General features: G+C 28.3%; 2 protein-coding genes and 2 long non-coding RNA genes across 7 annotated transcripts; 1 reads left to right on the top strand and 3 right to left on the bottom strand.

Annotated features, from left to right (window-relative positions):
• The first annotated feature begins 135 nt into the window (after positions 1–135).
• Positions 136–1,502, top strand: LOC140667229 (cuticle protein CP14.6-like). Its single transcript, XM_072894971.1, has 2 exons — positions 136–177; positions 1,095–1,502. Exons 1-2 carry the CDS (start codon positions 136–138, stop codon positions 1,500–1,502), a joined length of 450 nt encoding a protein of 149 aa, XP_072751072.1.
• Positions 1,503–1,765: 263 nt separating this feature from the next.
• LOC140666745 (uncharacterized) lies at positions 1,766–7,993 on the bottom strand. 4 transcript variants are annotated; one of them, XM_072894264.1, is made up of 5 exons: positions 7,907–7,993; positions 6,865–6,992; positions 4,419–6,790; positions 3,391–3,489; positions 1,766–3,286 (listed from the first exon to the last, which is right to left on the bottom strand). In XM_072894264.1, the coding sequence occupies exons 4-5, from the start codon at positions 3,454–3,456 to the stop codon at positions 2,888–2,890; spliced, it is 465 nt and encodes a 154-aa protein (XP_072750365.1). In that variant the 5' UTR covers positions 3,457–3,489; positions 4,419–6,790; positions 6,865–6,992; positions 7,907–7,993; the 3' UTR covers positions 1,766–2,887. The 4 variants fall into 4 exon arrangements, with proteins under 4 accessions (XP_072750365.1, XP_072750363.1, XP_072750366.1 ...); XM_072894265.1 differs by having other exon boundaries at positions 1,767–3,286; positions 6,597–6,790; XM_072894262.1 differs by lacking the exons at positions 4,419–6,790; positions 6,865–6,992; positions 7,907–7,993 and adding an exon at positions 4,326–4,389.
• Positions 7,994–10,272: 2,279 nt separating this feature from the next.
• Positions 10,273–12,232, bottom strand: LOC140666838 (uncharacterized). The gene is made up of 3 exons (XR_012046871.1): positions 12,165–12,232; positions 11,165–11,263; positions 10,273–11,066 (listed from the first exon to the last, which is right to left on the bottom strand). It is a non-coding gene; the product is annotated as an uncharacterized lncRNA (long non-coding RNA).
• A 1,151-nt stretch (positions 12,233–13,383) lies between these two features.
• Positions 13,384–17,074, bottom strand: LOC140666837 (uncharacterized). The gene is made up of 3 exons (XR_012046870.1): positions 17,055–17,074; positions 14,685–14,783; positions 13,384–14,563 (listed from the first exon to the last, which is right to left on the bottom strand). It is a non-coding gene; the product is annotated as an uncharacterized lncRNA (long non-coding RNA).
• Positions 17,075–19,237: the final 2,163 nt, after the last annotated feature.

Genomic DNA, 19,237 nt, shown 5'->3' with positions numbered 1-19,237 from the left:
AAAAGCAAGGAAAAATAAACCAAGAATTAAATAAATATTATCCAAATATTAACACATTTATTTTACAATATTTACAATGCAGAATAGAAAAAAAATGACACATATCTACATTTTATAATTATAATATGATTAGAAATGGCAAAAATTGCTAAACAAGTGATGACTACTAAAAATGATGTATGCAGAATGTTTCATACAATTTTGCATATTGAAACTATAATAAAACATAATACGGTCTTATCGCAAATCAAATTGCAAATATGTATATAACAGTATGAAAAACATTTAATATCATTATAATGATCAATACAACCAATATTAAAGTATCATTTGGAAAATAATTGTAAGATATTTTACGATCTTTAATATTTTGAAAACTCTCCAACTTTTCGACTTATTATCTCTATACATTATTATCTGATTACGTCACATGCATCTGCTCGTTGAAATATTTATGTGATAATGCTCGGCAGTATCTTAATTATTCTTAATGTGATTCTTATACCTTTAAAATCTAGAAGTTTTGCTGTATAAAAGCAAATTTATAATGTATTCTAAAATATTTGCAAAACGCAGTCAAATTATAATATTTACATATTTTATCCGATAAATATGAATTTACCGCGATAAAAACATCTGGTATTATTGCCGTTTGATTGAATTATAGAAACGGCGAAATTAATTACATCTATAATAGATAATGTAATTAATTTGATATTTATGCGGAACCATTAATTACCAGGCCAAACTATCACGCACGTTTCCCCGAATAGATCAAGACTAAGATTTGAGATATTTTAGATTTTAATTTAAAGCCAAATATAAATTTTATCAGGAGAGATTTACATCTTTTAAAATAAACGACATAAAAATTATCGATCACATCATGACACTTAAATGCATTTCCACAAATATAATCGATGCAAGGCTAATCTTTAGACCTAATATTTAATAAGGGCAGATACATAATATATAAATTGATGCTGCCTGTAACAATTTCAAGATTTGTAACAACACGTATATACTTACCTTTAATAGAAAAAAAAATAGATATGACGACGAAAGGTAAAAAGATATTACCTTTACTATTTTAGTTACTAGTTTTGCTTGAATCGGTCCGATTTTCTTCCGAGAAGATCGTGAATTACACGCGCGATCTCAACGATATCCACAGACACTATTTCTTTGCTTATGAGACGGCGAAGCAAATCATTCAACAAGCGACCAGCATTCGCAAGTACGCCGGCACCGAAAACGAGGCACAGCTAATCCAGGGCTCCATTCTGTGCAATAATGCGCCGGATGGAACTTTTATCTCCATAAGCTGGGCCGCTGATGAGTTTGGCACCCAAGTCATTGGTTTCCATCTCCCTATACTGTTACCCATTCCATTAGCAATTCAATGTGCCCTGGACTGGATCGCTAAGCAACCCGTCACTCCAGAACCGATCGGCAAAGACAATCCAACGCAGAATGCTGTGTCTCGCGAGGATCGCTGGTAGAGAATATTTTCGAAGAAACGATACTAAATATGCGTCCTCGAATTAAGTCAGTCCACAACATTCAACATTTATCACATCGTACAATGTAACATTCAATAAACTTGTATTTTTATAGACATTCTCTTATAACTACTGTTTCATGATATAAATGAATTTTGACTAAAAAATTACGTTGCTTTCTATAGTAAAATATATATCAAATTCTTCTATAAATGTGAAGTCCAAAATGAGAATTCTCCTTTTCTCTCATGTATTATACTTCTAGTAGTTTTCAAATAATATAATCTCACAATTAAATGTAAACAGTAAAATATTTTAAAATATAAACCGAGTAAAAAAAAGTTGTTTTATGTTAGTCGAAGATAATATCTTTGTCTATTTCGTCCCTATTTCGTTATTGTCATTTTAAACTAAAATGAATAGTCGACTATGTAACATTCGAATGCATATGCAAACAAAAGCGCAAATATGTAAGTATACGCTAAGATTATTTAATTCATTTTATTTTCCTCTATAAATATGTTAACAAAGCATGATCTTTGTAGAACAAATTTAAACAAATTTGATTTTCTGAGACCGTAATATGTAAATGATGCGGGGCTATCTTTAAGAACATATTCAATGTAATAAAAACATCGCATTCAATTAAACAACAATTAAGAAACCAGATACTATTGTTTGTCATTACTCTTGCTAAATACCAATTTAACAAGAGATTATATAAATTATTTATATAATATTGTTACGTCCCTGTTTGGCGTTCCCGCGCCGCGTTACATTGCCGCTCGTTATGGCAAAAGAAGATCGTCTGCGGGATATCGGGCGATTCGGTTGACAAACGGCGGACATTTCAAGAGATCTCGACAGCTGTTAGAGATCTCTCGAAATGTCCGCCGTTTGACAACCGAATCTTCCGATATCCCGGAGACGATCTTCTTTTGCCATAACGAGCGGCAATGTAACGCGGCGCGGGAACGCCAAGCAGGGACGTAACAATATTATCGAAATTTTCTTTTAATACATAAAGTCCTCCAAAAATAAAAATTTACATAGACGTAACTACAAAAATATTCATAAGAAAAATTGCATCTTGAGATTTCTGACTATACGGAGACGAGTATTCCATGTCTCAATACGATCGCAATCAAGTATGTATCGAATTCTTTTGATCTCTCATTTTGTTTAGTCTCACCACCGATTCTATTCATATTTTTAGTTTAATGTTCTTATTGCTTTCCGTTTTCTTCAGGATGTTCAGCGATATATTCAAAACTTTTTTTTTATTAATGATGCGTATGTATATTTTTCAGCTGGAATTCGTTTTTATTGGCTATATATGAAATCTTATAGGCATTGCCGTTAATGTCAGTATAACTGTAGCTATCTCATGCTTGGACCATCTGCTCGATGTCTGTATGATTGAGACGATCATCTTTTTGATCTCGGATGCCCGTATCAATGTTATAGCTATAAAGAGATTTGCTTGGTAGGTAGTCACGTGAAGGTGGTGGCAATTCTGGTGGAGATACTTCACTAGAATTGCCATCTTCGAACCAACTCATATGCGGACTAATAATCTTATTGCCAAATAATTCAACATTAGTAGGAGCTACAGGTATTCTTATAGGTATTATAAATTCTCTTATCTCTTTTATAGGTAATCTTATAGGTGACGTTCTTCTTTTTACTGTTATTAGTGTCATAACATCAGTGTAGTTGTAGCCTTTACCTGGCGTTTCCAAAACCTTTTCACCAAAGATCACATTTTCGAGGCGAACGATTTTCTAAACATAAATTCCAATATTACTGTTGTAAATGTAATTGTAAAAAAACTTACAATTAGCTACAGTAATGTAATTGTATGTGCTAATAAAGATTAAATACTTACGAGCTTGGCTTGATTCATATTGGAAGAGTGTGTTGCAGGCAATCTTTGTATTTTCGCAATTATCATTGCCACTTCCGTCAAGAGACACAAAGTAATTGTCTAAAAAAAAAGAATTATATAATTTTTGTAAATCATATGTACCTATCGTAAATTTGATTTAAATTCTATTAAAAGGAAAACTCTTAAATATTCTTATATGGTTAATAAACAATAAAATTTATCTAAACTACAATCTACCTATATATCTACAATGTAAATAGATATGTGTCGAAATTAAACATATAATTATAGTAGGTACTGATTATAGTACCGAGCAATTTATTATTAGTACGATGTATCTAACCTTATGGTATGTATATAACCTGATAAAGTGTAATATGAGTTTTTTTGCGTGATGTGTGTACAACTAAATTCTACAATTATTGTGTAATTGTGATCTGTTAAATCGCGATAAAATCAATCACTCATATAAACGATTTCGTTGTCTATACTGACGTGGAATGTTTTGACTAAAAATTCATGTTGCACATTTCAGAAAGAACATTTTTGAGAAAAACAGTAATGTATAACATATTTATGCATCTTTAACATTTGCTGTAAGCACTTGTTTTATATATACTTATTTATTAACTGAAATGTTTATAGTTAGTTAGCTTTATTAATAACATTAAATAATAAATGATATGAAATAACTATTTAATTTTTACATTTCAATATTATCATATATATTTAAATTAAACAAAATTTTTATTACACAGACTGTTCAATCAAAACATGATTTGTATGTCGATTTATAAAAATCATAGATAGATCGATAGAGTTGTAACTATGTATACAAATATAACTTTGCATTACAGAACACGTCTTATTCGCACAAGAATTCAAACTCACTAATAAATTCATGTTAAATAAAAATATACTCTTTTTTTAGTTACTGTTTGAAGTTCTTCACTATACTGATTTAGCATTTCATGCAAGCTTTATATATCTGCCATGATGTCTGAAGATTTTGTAACATTTTAAGATACCTTGGATTTCTATGTCCTTACATTGGTGGATGTCAATCATGCATGTATGCACAACTCCTGATCTCCTTGAAATAATTTTAAATTTATGCTTGATGGACAAACGTATAAAATTACAGGAGTCAGCTGAATTTGTATTTAATAAAAAAATGTGAATTCACTCATTGAAGATCTAAAGGGACGAAAGTTATAAATCTTGTCATTGAAAAAAGAGAAGAAAAATACATGCACCAATGTGATAATTGCAACACTTCCCAAATGAGTTTGATGACATGCGAAATGACACTTGTAATATATATTCGATTGCAATTTCGTATATAAGAGCATAATATAATTAATATCACGAACATTTATGGTCCCGATGCAACGGATATTTTAATGTGTCACTAATTATAAAATAAGTGCAATAAGATATTTTACTTTTAACGTCAAGTGCAGTCGATACTGTTATAAGCATCATTTTAATATTAAAAAAACGAATGCTTATGTTAAAAAACGGGGACTATTAGATTCGGGACTATCAGAGATTCTCATATATTTAAATTCATGCTGCCTGTAACAACACGTATATACTTACCTTTAATAGAAAAAAAATAGATATGACTACGAAAGGTAAAAAGATATTTCTTTACTTTTTTTTGTATACTAGTTCTGCTTAGATCGGTCCACGGCCAATTTTTCTCCGAGAAGATCGTAAATTACACGCAATCTCGGCGATATCCACGGACACTATTTCTTTGCTTACAAGACGGCGGAGCAAATCATTCAACAAGCGACTAGCATTTGAAAGTACGCCACCGAAAACGAGCCGCAGCTTATCCAGAGCTTTCCATTCAGTATAATAATGCGCCGGATGGAACCTCTGACTCCATAAGCTGGACCGCCAATGAATTTGGCACCCAAGTCACTAGTTTCCATCTCCTTACACTGTTACCCATTCCACTAGAAATCCAATGTGCCCTAGACTGGATCGATAAGCAATCCACCACTTCAGAACCGATCGGCAAGGACAATCCAACGCAGAATGCTGTGCCTCGCGACGATCGCTGGTAGAGAATATTTTCGAAGAAACTAAATACGCGCCCTCGAATTAAGTTCGCCCAAACATTCCACATTTACCACATCTGATACAATGTGACATTTAATAAACTTGTATTTTTATATAAATTCTCTCATTAACTACTGTTTCAATTATATAGATGAATTTTTACTGAAGAATTACGTTGCTTTTTATAGTAAAATATATATCAGATTTTTCTACAGATGTAAAGTCCAAAATAAAGATCCACCTAATTTTTTATTTATTATACTTCTAGTAGTTTTCATATGGTATAATCTCACAATTAAACGCAAATATTAAAATATTTTAAAATATAAACCGAGTAAAAAAAAGTTGTTTTATGTTAGCCAAAGATAATATTTTTGTCTATTTCGTCCCTATTTCTTTATTGTCATTTAAACTGAAATGAATAGTCGATTATGTGATATTCAAATGCATATGCAAACAATAGCACAAATACGAAAGTATACGCTGAGATTATTTAACTCGGTTTATTTTCCTCTATAAATTTCTTAACAAAGCATAATCTTTGTAGAACAAATTTAAATAAATTTGATTTTCTAAGATCATAATATGCAAATAATACGAGGCTATCTTTAAGAACATATTGATATTCAATGTAATAAAAACATCGCATTCAATTAAGCAACAATTAAGTAACCAGATACTATTGTTTGTCTTTACCCCTGATAAATACCAATTTAATAAGAGATTATATAAATATTTATTTATATAATAATATCGAGATTTTGTTTGTACATAAAGTCCTACAAAAATAAAAATTTATATGACCGTAAAACTACAAAATTATTTGTAAAAAATTGCATCTTGAGATTGCTGACTACAGGGATTGAATACTTCATGTCTCAATGCGATCGCAATCAAGCGCGTGTTGAATTCTTTTAATTTCATCTTGTGCGAGCCCACCACCGATTCTACTTATATTTCCAGTTCAATGTTCTTATTGCTCTTTGTTCTCTTTAGGATGTTCAGTGATATATTAAAATGTTATTTTGATTAATGATGTGAGTATCTGTATTTTTCAGCTAGACTTCGTTTTCACTGGTCACATCTTACAAGCATTGCCCTTGGCATCAGTGTAGCTATAATTAACCTCATACCTGCTAGTACTTCTGTTTGTATTATTGTAATGATTATTTTAAAACTGCTTGAGGAATTTGTGATGATAAAACTATCTGATTTATAAATGCAGAATCTGAAGGTAATCTTGTAGATTTCTCATGCCAGTGCTGTTATAGTCTTCTCGATTTTTCAGAATTTCCTCTTTGATGTCCACATTGAGATGATCGTTTTCCTAAATGCCAGTATCAACGTTGTAAGTACAATTGTAAAAAAAAACTTATTTAGCCGTAAGGTAATGGTACCAACATGCAAGTTGTAAAGATTAAATACTTATGAGTTTTTCTGGAGTCACATCAGAAGGGAGCTACGGATAATCTTTTTTTCTTTATATTTGTTATTATCACTGTTTCCATAAGAACGCACAAAATAATTGTCTGAAAAAGAGAATTATATATAGTTTTTGTAAATCATATGTATCATAGATTTGATTTAAATTCTATTGTAAAATATGAAGAATTTCCTAAATATTCTTATATTGATAATATGAATTAATAAACAATAGAAGCTATTTAAACTAAAATCTACTTATATCTCTGTAATTTATAATATAAATTTAATGTGTCAAAATTATACATATAACTATAGTACCGAAGAGCAATTTATTATTGGTACAATGTATTCCTGTTTTATAATAAAGCGCAGTATAACGTTTTTTTACGTTATGTATATACAACTAATTTCTATGCAATTAATGTGAACTTATGATCTGTAAAACTGCGATAAAATGTATCAATCAATATATATATATATATAGGACGTTCTGTGTTGATGATGTTGACGAATGTCTTGACTGTAAATTTAAGTTGTTTATTTTTAAAAAGAACTTTGTAAGAAAAACAGAAATAGCTTATTTGTGCATTATTTAATATTTGCTGTATTTGTTACTTATTTATTCATTGTCCAATTGATTAGTTATGTCTAGAAGAAATTTGTCAAAAGAAACAATGTATAGCTTATTTACGTTTTTTATAACATTTTTTGCAGATACTTGTTCTATATATACAATTTATTTACATTAGTTAATTAGTCAGTTAATTAAAATGTTTAACTTATATAATTGTATCAATATTATTAGGTGATTTCACATAACTATTTAATTTTTGCTGCTCAATATTATCTAGTAGTTGTAAACTGAATAAATTTTTAGTTAATTATCTGATCGAGAGAAATTGTTTGTGAAGATTCACAAAAATATTTGATTTACAGAAATAGTTTATTTGTGATTGCATATGGATCTCACGACTCTATTTCACACAACGTGTTTTATTCTACAAAAATTTAAACTCACTAATAACTTCATGTCGAAGATGGATACACTATTACACTGTTTTAACACTTTGTGCAAACTTTATATATACCTCCTATTCAAAGTTTCTAGAATATTCTTTTATATAACACATTATGCTCTTCTATATGATTTTCCTCATCAATTACGTTCGTGGAAAAACTTAGCATGCATGCATGCACAGTCATGCAAACATGATATCCTTGAAAGATTTCAAACCTATGTGCTTAAAATCACAAAAAGTCGGCTGAACTTGAATTTAGCAAAGAAGTATAAATTCACTTATTTAATATTTACGAAGTTATTTGATAGAACAAAGTTATAAATTTCGAATATTATAGATATTTGGAAAAGAGAGGAAAAATAAATCGAGAATGAATTGAATATTATTTAAATATTAATACATTTATTTTACAGAATTTTACACACAATGCAGAGTAGAAAAAAATAACATCTCCATTTCATAATTATAATATGATCGAAAATTGCAGGAATTGCTAAACAAGTTTAATGACATTGACAGTTATGTATGCAATATGTTGCAAATTCGTATTTTGAAAACTATAATGAAACATTATACGGTTTTGTCGCAAATAAAATTGCACAAATATGGACATAATAATATAAAAAATATACAATAATATCAGAAACATTTATGATATCAATACCAATATCAAAGTGTCATTAATTGGAAAATAATTATAGTAAGATGTTTTACGCCTTTGGAATTCGTAGAAAAACCAGATGACTCCAACTTTTCAATGTATTTACATGTGATTACATTAAATGCATCCGCTCGTAAGATTTATGTGATAATGCTCACCAGTATCTCGAATATTTTCAATACGGTTTTTATATCTTTAAAGTCATAGAAGTTTTGCTCTATAAAAGCAAATTTAATGTATTCTAAAACATTTGCAAAGCAAAGTCAAATTATAATATTTACACGTTTTATCCGATAAATACATTTTTACAGTGATAAAAAGGCCTGGTATTATCGCCATTCAATTGAATTGTAGAAACAACGAAATTAATTACATCCAAAATAGATGATGTAATTAATTTGACATTTATGAGGAACCATTAATCACACCGGACCATTATGTAAACTATTACACATGTTTTTTGTAAATAGATCAAGACTAATCCTTGAGGTATTTTAGATGTTAATGTAATGCCGAATCGCATTTAAAATAAACAGTGTAAAAATTATCGATTACATTGTTCTGAAACTAAAATGTATTTTAACAATTAAAATCCATTCCATTCTTTAGATACAAATTTTAATAAACGGCAGATACGTATAATATATCAATTGATGTTGCCTGTAACCATTTTAAGAAATAATACATACTTTTAAGATTTGAAATAATACATACTTTTAATAGAAAAGACCAATATGACGACAAAAGGCAAAAGAATATTAACTTTACATTTTGTTAGTAGCTCTGCTTGGATCGGTCGACGGTCAATTCTTTTCGAAGCCGGAGAATCGTGAGTTACTTGTGCGATTTCAGCGATACCCGAGGACACTATTTTTTTGTTGACGACACGGTAGATGAAATTATTCAAGACGAGACCGGTGGCAAGTACATCGGTACCGAAAAAAAGGCATAGCTCATCCAGGGCTCTATCTATCAGTACAATGTATCAGACGGAACACCTGTCTTCAGCTGGGCCGATGAGTTTGGCACTCGGATTGTCAGCTCTCATCTTCCTACTCCGCCTTCTATTCCATCGACAATCTAACATGCCCTGGACTGGATCGCTAAGCAGGTCACCACTTCGCAACCGATCTAGGAAGACAATCTAACGTAGAATGCTGTGCCTCGCGACGATCGCTTGCAAACATTCTTTTGGATAAATAAACCTTTGCGCGCTCTCGAATTAAGTCTACTCGCAACATTTTAATATTTACCTTATTTAATTATATTATTTAAAAGGTACAATTATTATTCGAAACTAAGATGCTAATTATAGGTACTATAATAACTAAATATATATATATATATATATATATATATATATATATATATATAAAATAAATATATCTATTCAATGATTAATTCATATATGAGATATCATTGTATTGCAATGTCTACATAATATGATAGATCATAAAAGTTCTCAAAGAAAAAATGTTTACATATGAAAAAAATTGCGCATAGTGCATGAAACTTCCGTACTTTTATAGCCTAGTTTTGTTGTAGTATTATTAACAGTCCTACTGTTAAAAATGTTGCAAGTAGTCAATAACAATTAAAAAACCAAATAGTATTGTTTACCATTACCTTTGATAAATACCAATTCAACAACAGATATGCTTATATCAATATTTATTTATATATTATCGAGATTTCATTTTCTTATACATTAATAATAAATCGTACAAAAAATAAAAATTTACATAGACGTAACTACAAAAATATTCATAAGAAAAATTGCATCTTGAGATTTCTGACTATACGGAGACGAGTATTCCATGTCTCAATACGATCGCAATCAAGTACGTATCAAATTCTTTTGATCTCTCATTTTGTTTAGTCTCACCACCGATTCTATTCATATTTTTAGTTTAATGTTCTTATTGCTTTCCGTTTTCTTCAGGATGTTCAGCGATATATTCAAAACTTTTTTTTTATTAATGATGCGTATGTATATTTTTCAACTGGAATTCGTTTTTATTGGCTATATATGAAATCTTATAGGCATTGCCGTTAATGTCAATATAACTGTAGCTATCTCATGCTTGGACCATCTGCTCGGTGTCTGTATGATTGAGACGATCATCTTTTTGATCTCGGATGCCCGTATCAATGTTATAGCTATAAAGAGATTTGCTTGGTAGGTAGTCACGTGAAGGTGGTGGCAATTCTGGTGAAGATACTTCACTAGAATTGCCACCTTCGAACCAACTCATATGCGGACTAATAATCTTATTGGCAAATAATTCAACATTAGTAGGAGCTACAGGTATTCTTATAGGTATTATAAATTCTCTTGTCTTTTTTATAGGTAATCTTATAGATGACGTTCTTCTTTTCACTGTTATTATTGACATAACATCAGTGTAGTTGTATCCTTCACCTGGCGTTTCCAAAACCTTTTCACTTATATACGTTAAGACAATCTTATCACCAATGACCATATTCTGAACGGTTTTCTGCGCATAAATGCCGGTATCGATGTTGTAAATGTAGTTGTAAAAAAACTTACAATTAGCCATAGTAATTATATGTGATAATAAAGATAAATACTTACGAGCTTGGTTTGATTCACATCGGGAGAGTGTGTTACAGGTAAACTTTGTATTTTCGTTACTATCACTGTTACTTCCGTTAAAAAACACAAAGTAATTGTCTAAAAAGAAGAATTATCTATACAATTTTTGTAAATCATCTGTATCGTAAATTTGATTTCTAAAAAACGAAAAAATTTTTAAATATTCTTATATTAATTAATAAACATTAAAATCTATCTAAACTACAATATATCTATACTTATATCTACAGTGTAAATATATATGTGTCTAAATTAAACTTATAGTACTGAAGAACAACTTATTATTATTATCACGTACAATGTATCCTATCTTACGATATGTAGCCTGATGAAGTGTAATATGACATTTTTTGCGTGATGTGTGTACAACTAAATTCTACAATTATTGTATAATTGTGATCTGTTAAATCGCGATAAAATCAATCACTCATATAAACGATTTCGTTGTCTATACTGACGTGGAATGTTTTGACTAAAAATTCATGTTGCACATTTCAGAAAGAACATTTTCGAGAAAAACAGTAATGTATAACATATTTATGCATCTTTAACATTTGCTGTAAGCACTTGTTTCATATATACTTATTTATTAACTGAAATGTTTATAGTTAATTAGCTTTATTAATAACATTAAATAATAAATGATATGAAATAACTATTTAATTTTTACATATCAATATTATCATATAGATTTAAATTAAACAAAATTTTTATTACACAGACTGTTCAATCAAAACATGATTTGTATGTCGATTTATAAAAATCATAGATAGATCAACAGAGTTGTAACTATACAAATATAACTTTGCATTACAGAACACGTCTTATTTACACAAGAATTCGAACTCACTAATAAATTCATGTCAAATAAAGATATACTCTTTTTCTAGTTTACTGTTTGAAGTTCTTCACTGTACTGATTTAACATTTCATGCAAGCTTTATATATCTGCCATGATGTCTGTAACATTTTAAGATACCTTGAGTTTTTATCTCCTTATATTTGTGAATGTCAATCGTGCATATATGCACAACTCCTGATCTCCTTGAAATATTTTAAATTTATACTTGATGGACAAACGTATAAAACTACTGTGAGCAAGTGAGCACCCTCCAGTTGAAATCTATTTTCATTATCTGTATATGAAACTTGGAAGATGTTACCCTCGTTATCAGTATAACTGTAACTGCCTCGTAAGTCTAGGGTTTCTTAATCAGGTCCCAAATTTTTAGAATAACCTCTTCTTGAGCATGAATGCTCGTATCAGTGTTATAGTTATAATCGTAAAGAATCTTGATTGGATTGAAACTTGTGGATTCTATTGATGAGAATGTCATAGCTTTAGGAATAGTTTTAGGAGTGGTTTTGTAGACTTTATTTTGATCCATAAAGTCTCTTTTTGATTTCGTTATCACTGTCGTTTCTATCAGAACAAAATAATTGTCTGAAAAGACAAAGAATGTTATAGGATTTTTGAATCATAAAATTGATTTAAATTCTACTATAGAACACAGAACCGAGAGAAATTACTTATGTAAATTCACAAAAATATTTTATTTACAAAAATAGTATATTTGTGATTACATATAGATCTCACGACACTATTTTATATAACGTGTTTTATTGTGAAAAATTATACTCAGTAAACTCACTAATAAATTCATGTCGAAAACAGATATACTACTTTTCTAAGTACAGCTTAAAAATTTTTCACTACACTGACTTAACATTCTGCGCACTGACTTAGCATTTTGTGTCTTTATATATATTTCTGCCATTCGTAAAGATTCTGTAATTTCTAAAAATATCTTATATTTTCCTATTTTCTTGGCATTTTCATCTTTCTAATAAATTACGTAGATAAGCCAAATATACAGAAAAAATGAACATATAATATCGAGATCATATATAATCCTGTATATTTATATAAATTCTTTTTTCTGATCTGTTTTTGGTAAGATATTAAATTTATACTTTTCAAACGTATAAATCAAAGAAAGTTGATTAATTTAAATTTAGTAAAGGGATATGTTTACTCATTTAGGATTTGACAAGACAGAGTTATATATTACTGAGAAAAAAAATAGAAAAGATAAATAACATATACATCTATATTTGATATTTATAAATAATTATAATATGATTAGAAATCACAGGAAATGCTAAACAAGTTTAATGACGTTTCATATAATATGTGTAATATATTTCATGCAATTTTGTATTTTGGAAACTATAAAACTATAAAACATTATACGGTTTTGTTACATTGTCGGTTTTGTGGTATCTTTATAGAATAATAAATCATAAACGTTTTCAAAAATAGCGATGTTTATCAAAAAATTGCGTATAGTGCATCGAACTTTTTGTGCTTTGATATTTTATTGTATTATTAATATTTTTGCTGTTAAAAATGTTGTAAGCAACCGTTGACATAACAATTAAAAAATCAGACATTGCCTGTTATTACCCTTGATAAATATCAATTCAAAAAGAGATATGCTTATCTGAATGATATTTATTTACAAAATATTATCGAGAGTTTCTTTTTATAGAACATTTTACAGACACATACAAATGTTGTAAAAAAATAAAAATTTATATAAGCGTAAAAATATAACAATATTCACAAGAAGAACTGAATCTTGATTGCTGACTACGGAAATTGAATATTCCATGTCTTGATATAATCACAATAAAATGCGTCTCGAATTTTTCTTTTCTCTCATTTTGTTCAGGTTCATCAATTCTACTCATATTTCCAGTTCAATGTTCTTATTGCTCCCCGTTCTCTTCGGGGTATTTGATGTATCCCAAAGCGATATATTGAAAAGTATTTTATATTAATAGTGTGAGTATATATATATATACCATCCAGCTGAAATTTGTTTTTATTATAGCTACATATGAAACCTTACACATTGCCCTTGGCGTCAATCTAACTATCTTATGTCTCTTAAGCCTTCTGCTCGATATCTATAAGATTGAGGCGACCATCTTTTTGGCTCTAGATGCTGGTATCAGCGTTATAGCTATAAAGAGACTTGCTTGGTAGGTAGTCACGTGAAAGTGGTAGCATCGGCGGAAATAGCGAATGAGATGAAAATAGCTTATGAATGGATATGTGCTTTTTCCTGGGAATACAGCAAACTTATTCATGTTATATGGACGTCCATTATCGACAAACTTACAAGTGTTGAAAGGCTGATTTTTCTCAGTAGTTATAGATAACCTTACAGGTAATCTTCTTGAAGGTAATTTTATTGGTCACGTTTTTCTTCCCATTGTCATTATTGTCATATCATTAGTATAATTGTAGCCTTTATCTCGCGTTTCCTGAACTTTTTCGTCGACACTCACATCATTAAAATGGTCGTTTTCCTGAATATTAATGCCGGTGTTGTACATAGTTGTAAAACATGTTGTAATTGTAGTTGTAAAAAACTTGCTAGGCTGTAGTAATGTAATGGTACCAATGTGCTAGTAAAGATCGAATACTTACGAACTTGGTTCGATTCACATCAGGAAAGTGTGTTATGGGCAACCTTTGTATTTTCGCTATTATTATTGTCCCTTCTATCAGAACGCATAAAATGATTGTCTAAAAAAAGGAAAGAATTATATAGTTTTTTTATTCATAAATATTGTAAATTTGATTTAAATTCTATTATAGAATTCGAAAAAATTCTTAAATATTATAATATTGACAAGATTACTTAACAACTAATAAAATTTAGCTAACCTAAATATCTACACTGTAAATATAACTGTTCAAATTAGACGTATAACTATAATATACCGAAGCAGAATTTATGTGAAACAGACAATATATGTTTTATTTATTTTTTATAATTATTATTTTTATATTATTTGTTGTAAACACTTGTTCGACATAAAACTTATTTATTAATTAATTAAAATGTTTAAGTTACATAATTATATTAATATTACTAGATGTTTTGACGTATAACTATTTAATTGTTACATTTCAATATTATTAATTAGTTGTAAATTAAAAATATTTTCACTGATCACAAAAATTGCTTGTGTCGATTCACAAAAATAGTATATTCGTGATTGCATATAGATCTTACGACACTGTCTTACATAATGTGTTTTATTTGAGCAAGAATTTAAATTGACTAATAAATTCATATAAAAAAAAAATATATTATTTTTCTAGCTGCAGAGAGAGAGAGAGAGAGAGCTCGGAAATTTCTCACTACTTTAACTTAATATTTTGTGCAAGTTTTATCTATATATATAAATTTGCATTCGAAGATCCCACAATTTCTAAAAATATCTTAGGCTCTCCTATCTCCTTGACATTTTCAAATTTCTATAAATCTTTTTATAAATTAAGTTTTCAGATAAACTCAACGCGTATGTACAAAGCTTATACTCCACATAAACATATACAAACAGAAAAACATATATATATATATATATATATATATATATATATATATATACAGAAAAAAATTGATATAAGTTAATATGGTTATATGTGATCTAATATAAGTCTATTTTTTTGGATTTTGCTCTCTTTTTAGCAAGATTTTATACTTTAAGAATATATATTTTTATATGTTTTGAATAATTTTTGATCTTATAATTAAACGTAGATATTTCGTTATAAAATATGTAGGTAGAAGACTTATTTTATTATGTCAGTATAATCTTTGTCTTTTTCAGTATTGTCATTTTGAATTAATACTAAAAGTTCACTAATTAATGTAAATATTGAGTATATACAAATAATAGCGTAAATAAATCAATACATACGCTGCAATTATTTAATATACATAAGTATGCTTAATTATTGTTTCTTCGGAAAACATAATTTTTGTTGACGTCTGGAAATAAACTTAATCTGCAACTATATGGATATAATAGGTCTGAAAACCCATTAATATTTAATAACAAAACATCTTTTTATATGTGCGCAATGTGTGCATATATAATTAAAAGTATTTATTTTTATTGCTTTTTATCATATAATCATTTATATACACATATTTCTATAATTTATATAGTTCTATAACAAAGCGTATGTTTTGACAAATTAAATAATTGCTATTTTATCTATGAAATTGTATTCCTATCAATTTTATTTTAAAATTATTCGAAAATAAAAATATGATGAGCACAATTAATATTCAAATTTGAAACTCTAATTATGATTATTATTTATTAGGTAGTTACTGTTTGTTTAATAAGCGAAATATTGTTGTTACGATATTTTTATAAATAACAAAAAAGTTTTCAAAAAGTGGCACTTATGCAGAAAAAAATTTGCGTATGCCAATTTTTCATGATGTTATAGCGCCTCGACACTTTATTCATGCTCTTCTCGTTAAAAGTATTGTGAGCAAGTTATTATTTAACGCAATAAATTAAAAGACCAGATACTGTATACGCACTCTTGATACATATCAATTCAACAAGATATGCTTAAATCGATGATATACATTTACAAAATGTCATAAAGATTCTCTCTTCTCATACAATAAATGTCAAAACGTAAAAAATTATATAAATGCGTATAAATACAAAAATAGTCTCAAGAAAGAAACCGAATCTTGAAATTGCAGGATTGATTTCACGAATTGAGTGTCCTATGTCTCAATACAATCGTAATCGAGTGCGCGTCAACATCTTTCGATCTTTTATTTTGTTCAGATTAACCATTGATTCTACACATATTTTTAGTTTAATTCTTATTGCTTCCCGTTCTCTTCAGGATGTCCAACGGTATATTGTAAAGTCTTTTTGATTTCTGTAGCTATGTGAGCACCCTTCGGTTGGAATCTGTTCTCGTTGGCTACATACGAAACCTAAAAGATATTACTTTCGGCGTCAGTATAACTACCTTGTATCTCTAAGGCCTCCTTCTCGATATTTAGATGCTTAAGATGACCACTTTCTTCGACTTGAACGCCAGTATCAATATTGTAGCTGTAGTTGTAAAGAGGCTTGTGAGAAATATGATTCAGTTAGTAAGTAAATCTTATTGAGATTTGGGTCTTCAGTAGATAATCTTTCTGCTTTTGCTGTTATCACTACCGCTACTATTAAAACACGTACAATGAATGCCTGCAAAAATAAAGAATTATATAGTTCTTAAATTATGTATTGTAAATTTGATTTAAATAGTATTATAAAATATGAAAAGATATTTGTGAATATTCTTATGGCAAAATCAATTAATGTGTCAAAAGATTGCTGAAATATCTGCATTATGTAAATGTATATTTCCAAATTAAACATATAATCATCAAAGAGCAATTTGTGAGTGAAACATAGTGAGACATATTCTTATTCTACAGTATATGTATAACTATTACATTTTCATACAATTGTGGATAATTATAATATGTCGTGATATATTAAATTGCAATAAAACAAATTAATCGGTCCATATACACGTGACACCTTGATTAAAGCTTTAAGTAAAGAAACTTTTCAAGAAAAACAGATAATATTGCAACAAAATGTATAACTTATTTGAGCACTTTGTAATATTTATCATAAACATTTGTTCTATCTTATATATATTTATTTATTAATTTTATTGGAAAATATGTTTATATAATATAGTTTTATTAATAACAAATATTTTGTAGATAGTGGTTTAGCCATTAGCATAATTACTTAATTACAGTTTTAAACTAAAAAACAAATTTCCTATAATTGTTTGATTGAAATAAATCACTCATGATAATTTATAAAAGCACTTGATTTAGAAAAATTCTGCAGATTTAGGATCACATACATATAAATATCTGTTGTAGTATTGTGTTATGTAAATTTTCAGTTATAAAATGCGGACTCACCAATCGATTCATGTTGAGAAAAGATATATGTTTTATTTTCTTAGCTGTTGCTTCGAAATTTCTCACTGACTTAATATCTCGTGTATATTTATATGAAGTTCTTAAGATTTTCTAATAACTTTATTTAAATCCTTACATCTTTCAGATTTTTTTGTCCATTATTCCAATAACATATAATCGAAACTTACGGATAAACATTTATGCAAACGTATGCAGAACTTGTTTTCTTTGGTAAAATTTTCAATCTGTAGTCGCGTGTCTGTGGCTAAAATCACAAAGTTGATTAAAACTAAATTTTGATAAGAAATGTAAATTTATTCATTCAGGATCAGAGAATAGAGTTATAAATTCTATTATTAATTTTTTTTAAGCTCTTAAAAATACTTATTTAATATGCAAAAATTACACATGTAATAAAAATACATGAGATACTAATTTTACTAAGGTAAAATAAAAAATTATATATTTATACATTTTATTACGGTAGAGGTATGTATTTCTAATAAATATGTGAAAGAATAACAATGAAAAATATGCAGTCCAAAAAAAATAAAAGACAAAGAGATAATAAAAGATAAAAAATAATATACACACATACATATACAAGACATATATATTGTTAATTTACTAGTTAATTAAAATGTTTAAATTATCTAATTGTATCAGTACTAGATAATTGTAACTATTTAATTTTTGCAACTTAGTATTATTGATTAGTTTTAAATTTTAATAAGTACTAAATTGCTTGATCGAGAGAAATTGCTTGTGTCAATTCATAAATTATAATTCATAAAATTATTCCATTTATAAGACTAGTAGTTCGTGACTGCATATACAGATTTCGACATTGGTTACACAATACATTTTAGTTATAAAAATTTAGATTTACTAATTCACGTCAAAAAAGATATACTACTTTTAGCTTGAAAATTTCTCACTACACTGAATTCATATTCTGTGCAAGCTTTATATATCTACCATCTGAAGATTCCAGAACTTTCTTTGTAACATATTACGTCCTTCTATTTCTTTGTTATTTTCCTCATTCCAATTAATTACGTATGCAAATAAACCTAACGTGCATACATGCACGATTTCCTTGAATATTTTAAATCTACGATTAACTTACGCGATAAAAAAAAACATAAACTCACAGAAAGTCAGTTGAACTAGAATTTAATAAAGAAATATGAGTTTACTCATTAGGATCCCACAAGAA

The sequence above is a fragment of the Anoplolepis gracilipes genome, chromosome 6 (genome assembly GCF_047496725.1).
Source record: "Anoplolepis gracilipes chromosome 6, ASM4749672v1, whole genome shotgun sequence".
Classification (NCBI taxonomy): domain Eukaryota; kingdom Metazoa; phylum Arthropoda; class Insecta; order Hymenoptera; family Formicidae; genus Anoplolepis; species Anoplolepis gracilipes.
The sequence above is the reverse complement of the archived record's forward strand: the minus strand, read 5'-3'. Positions and strand labels throughout refer to the sequence as shown.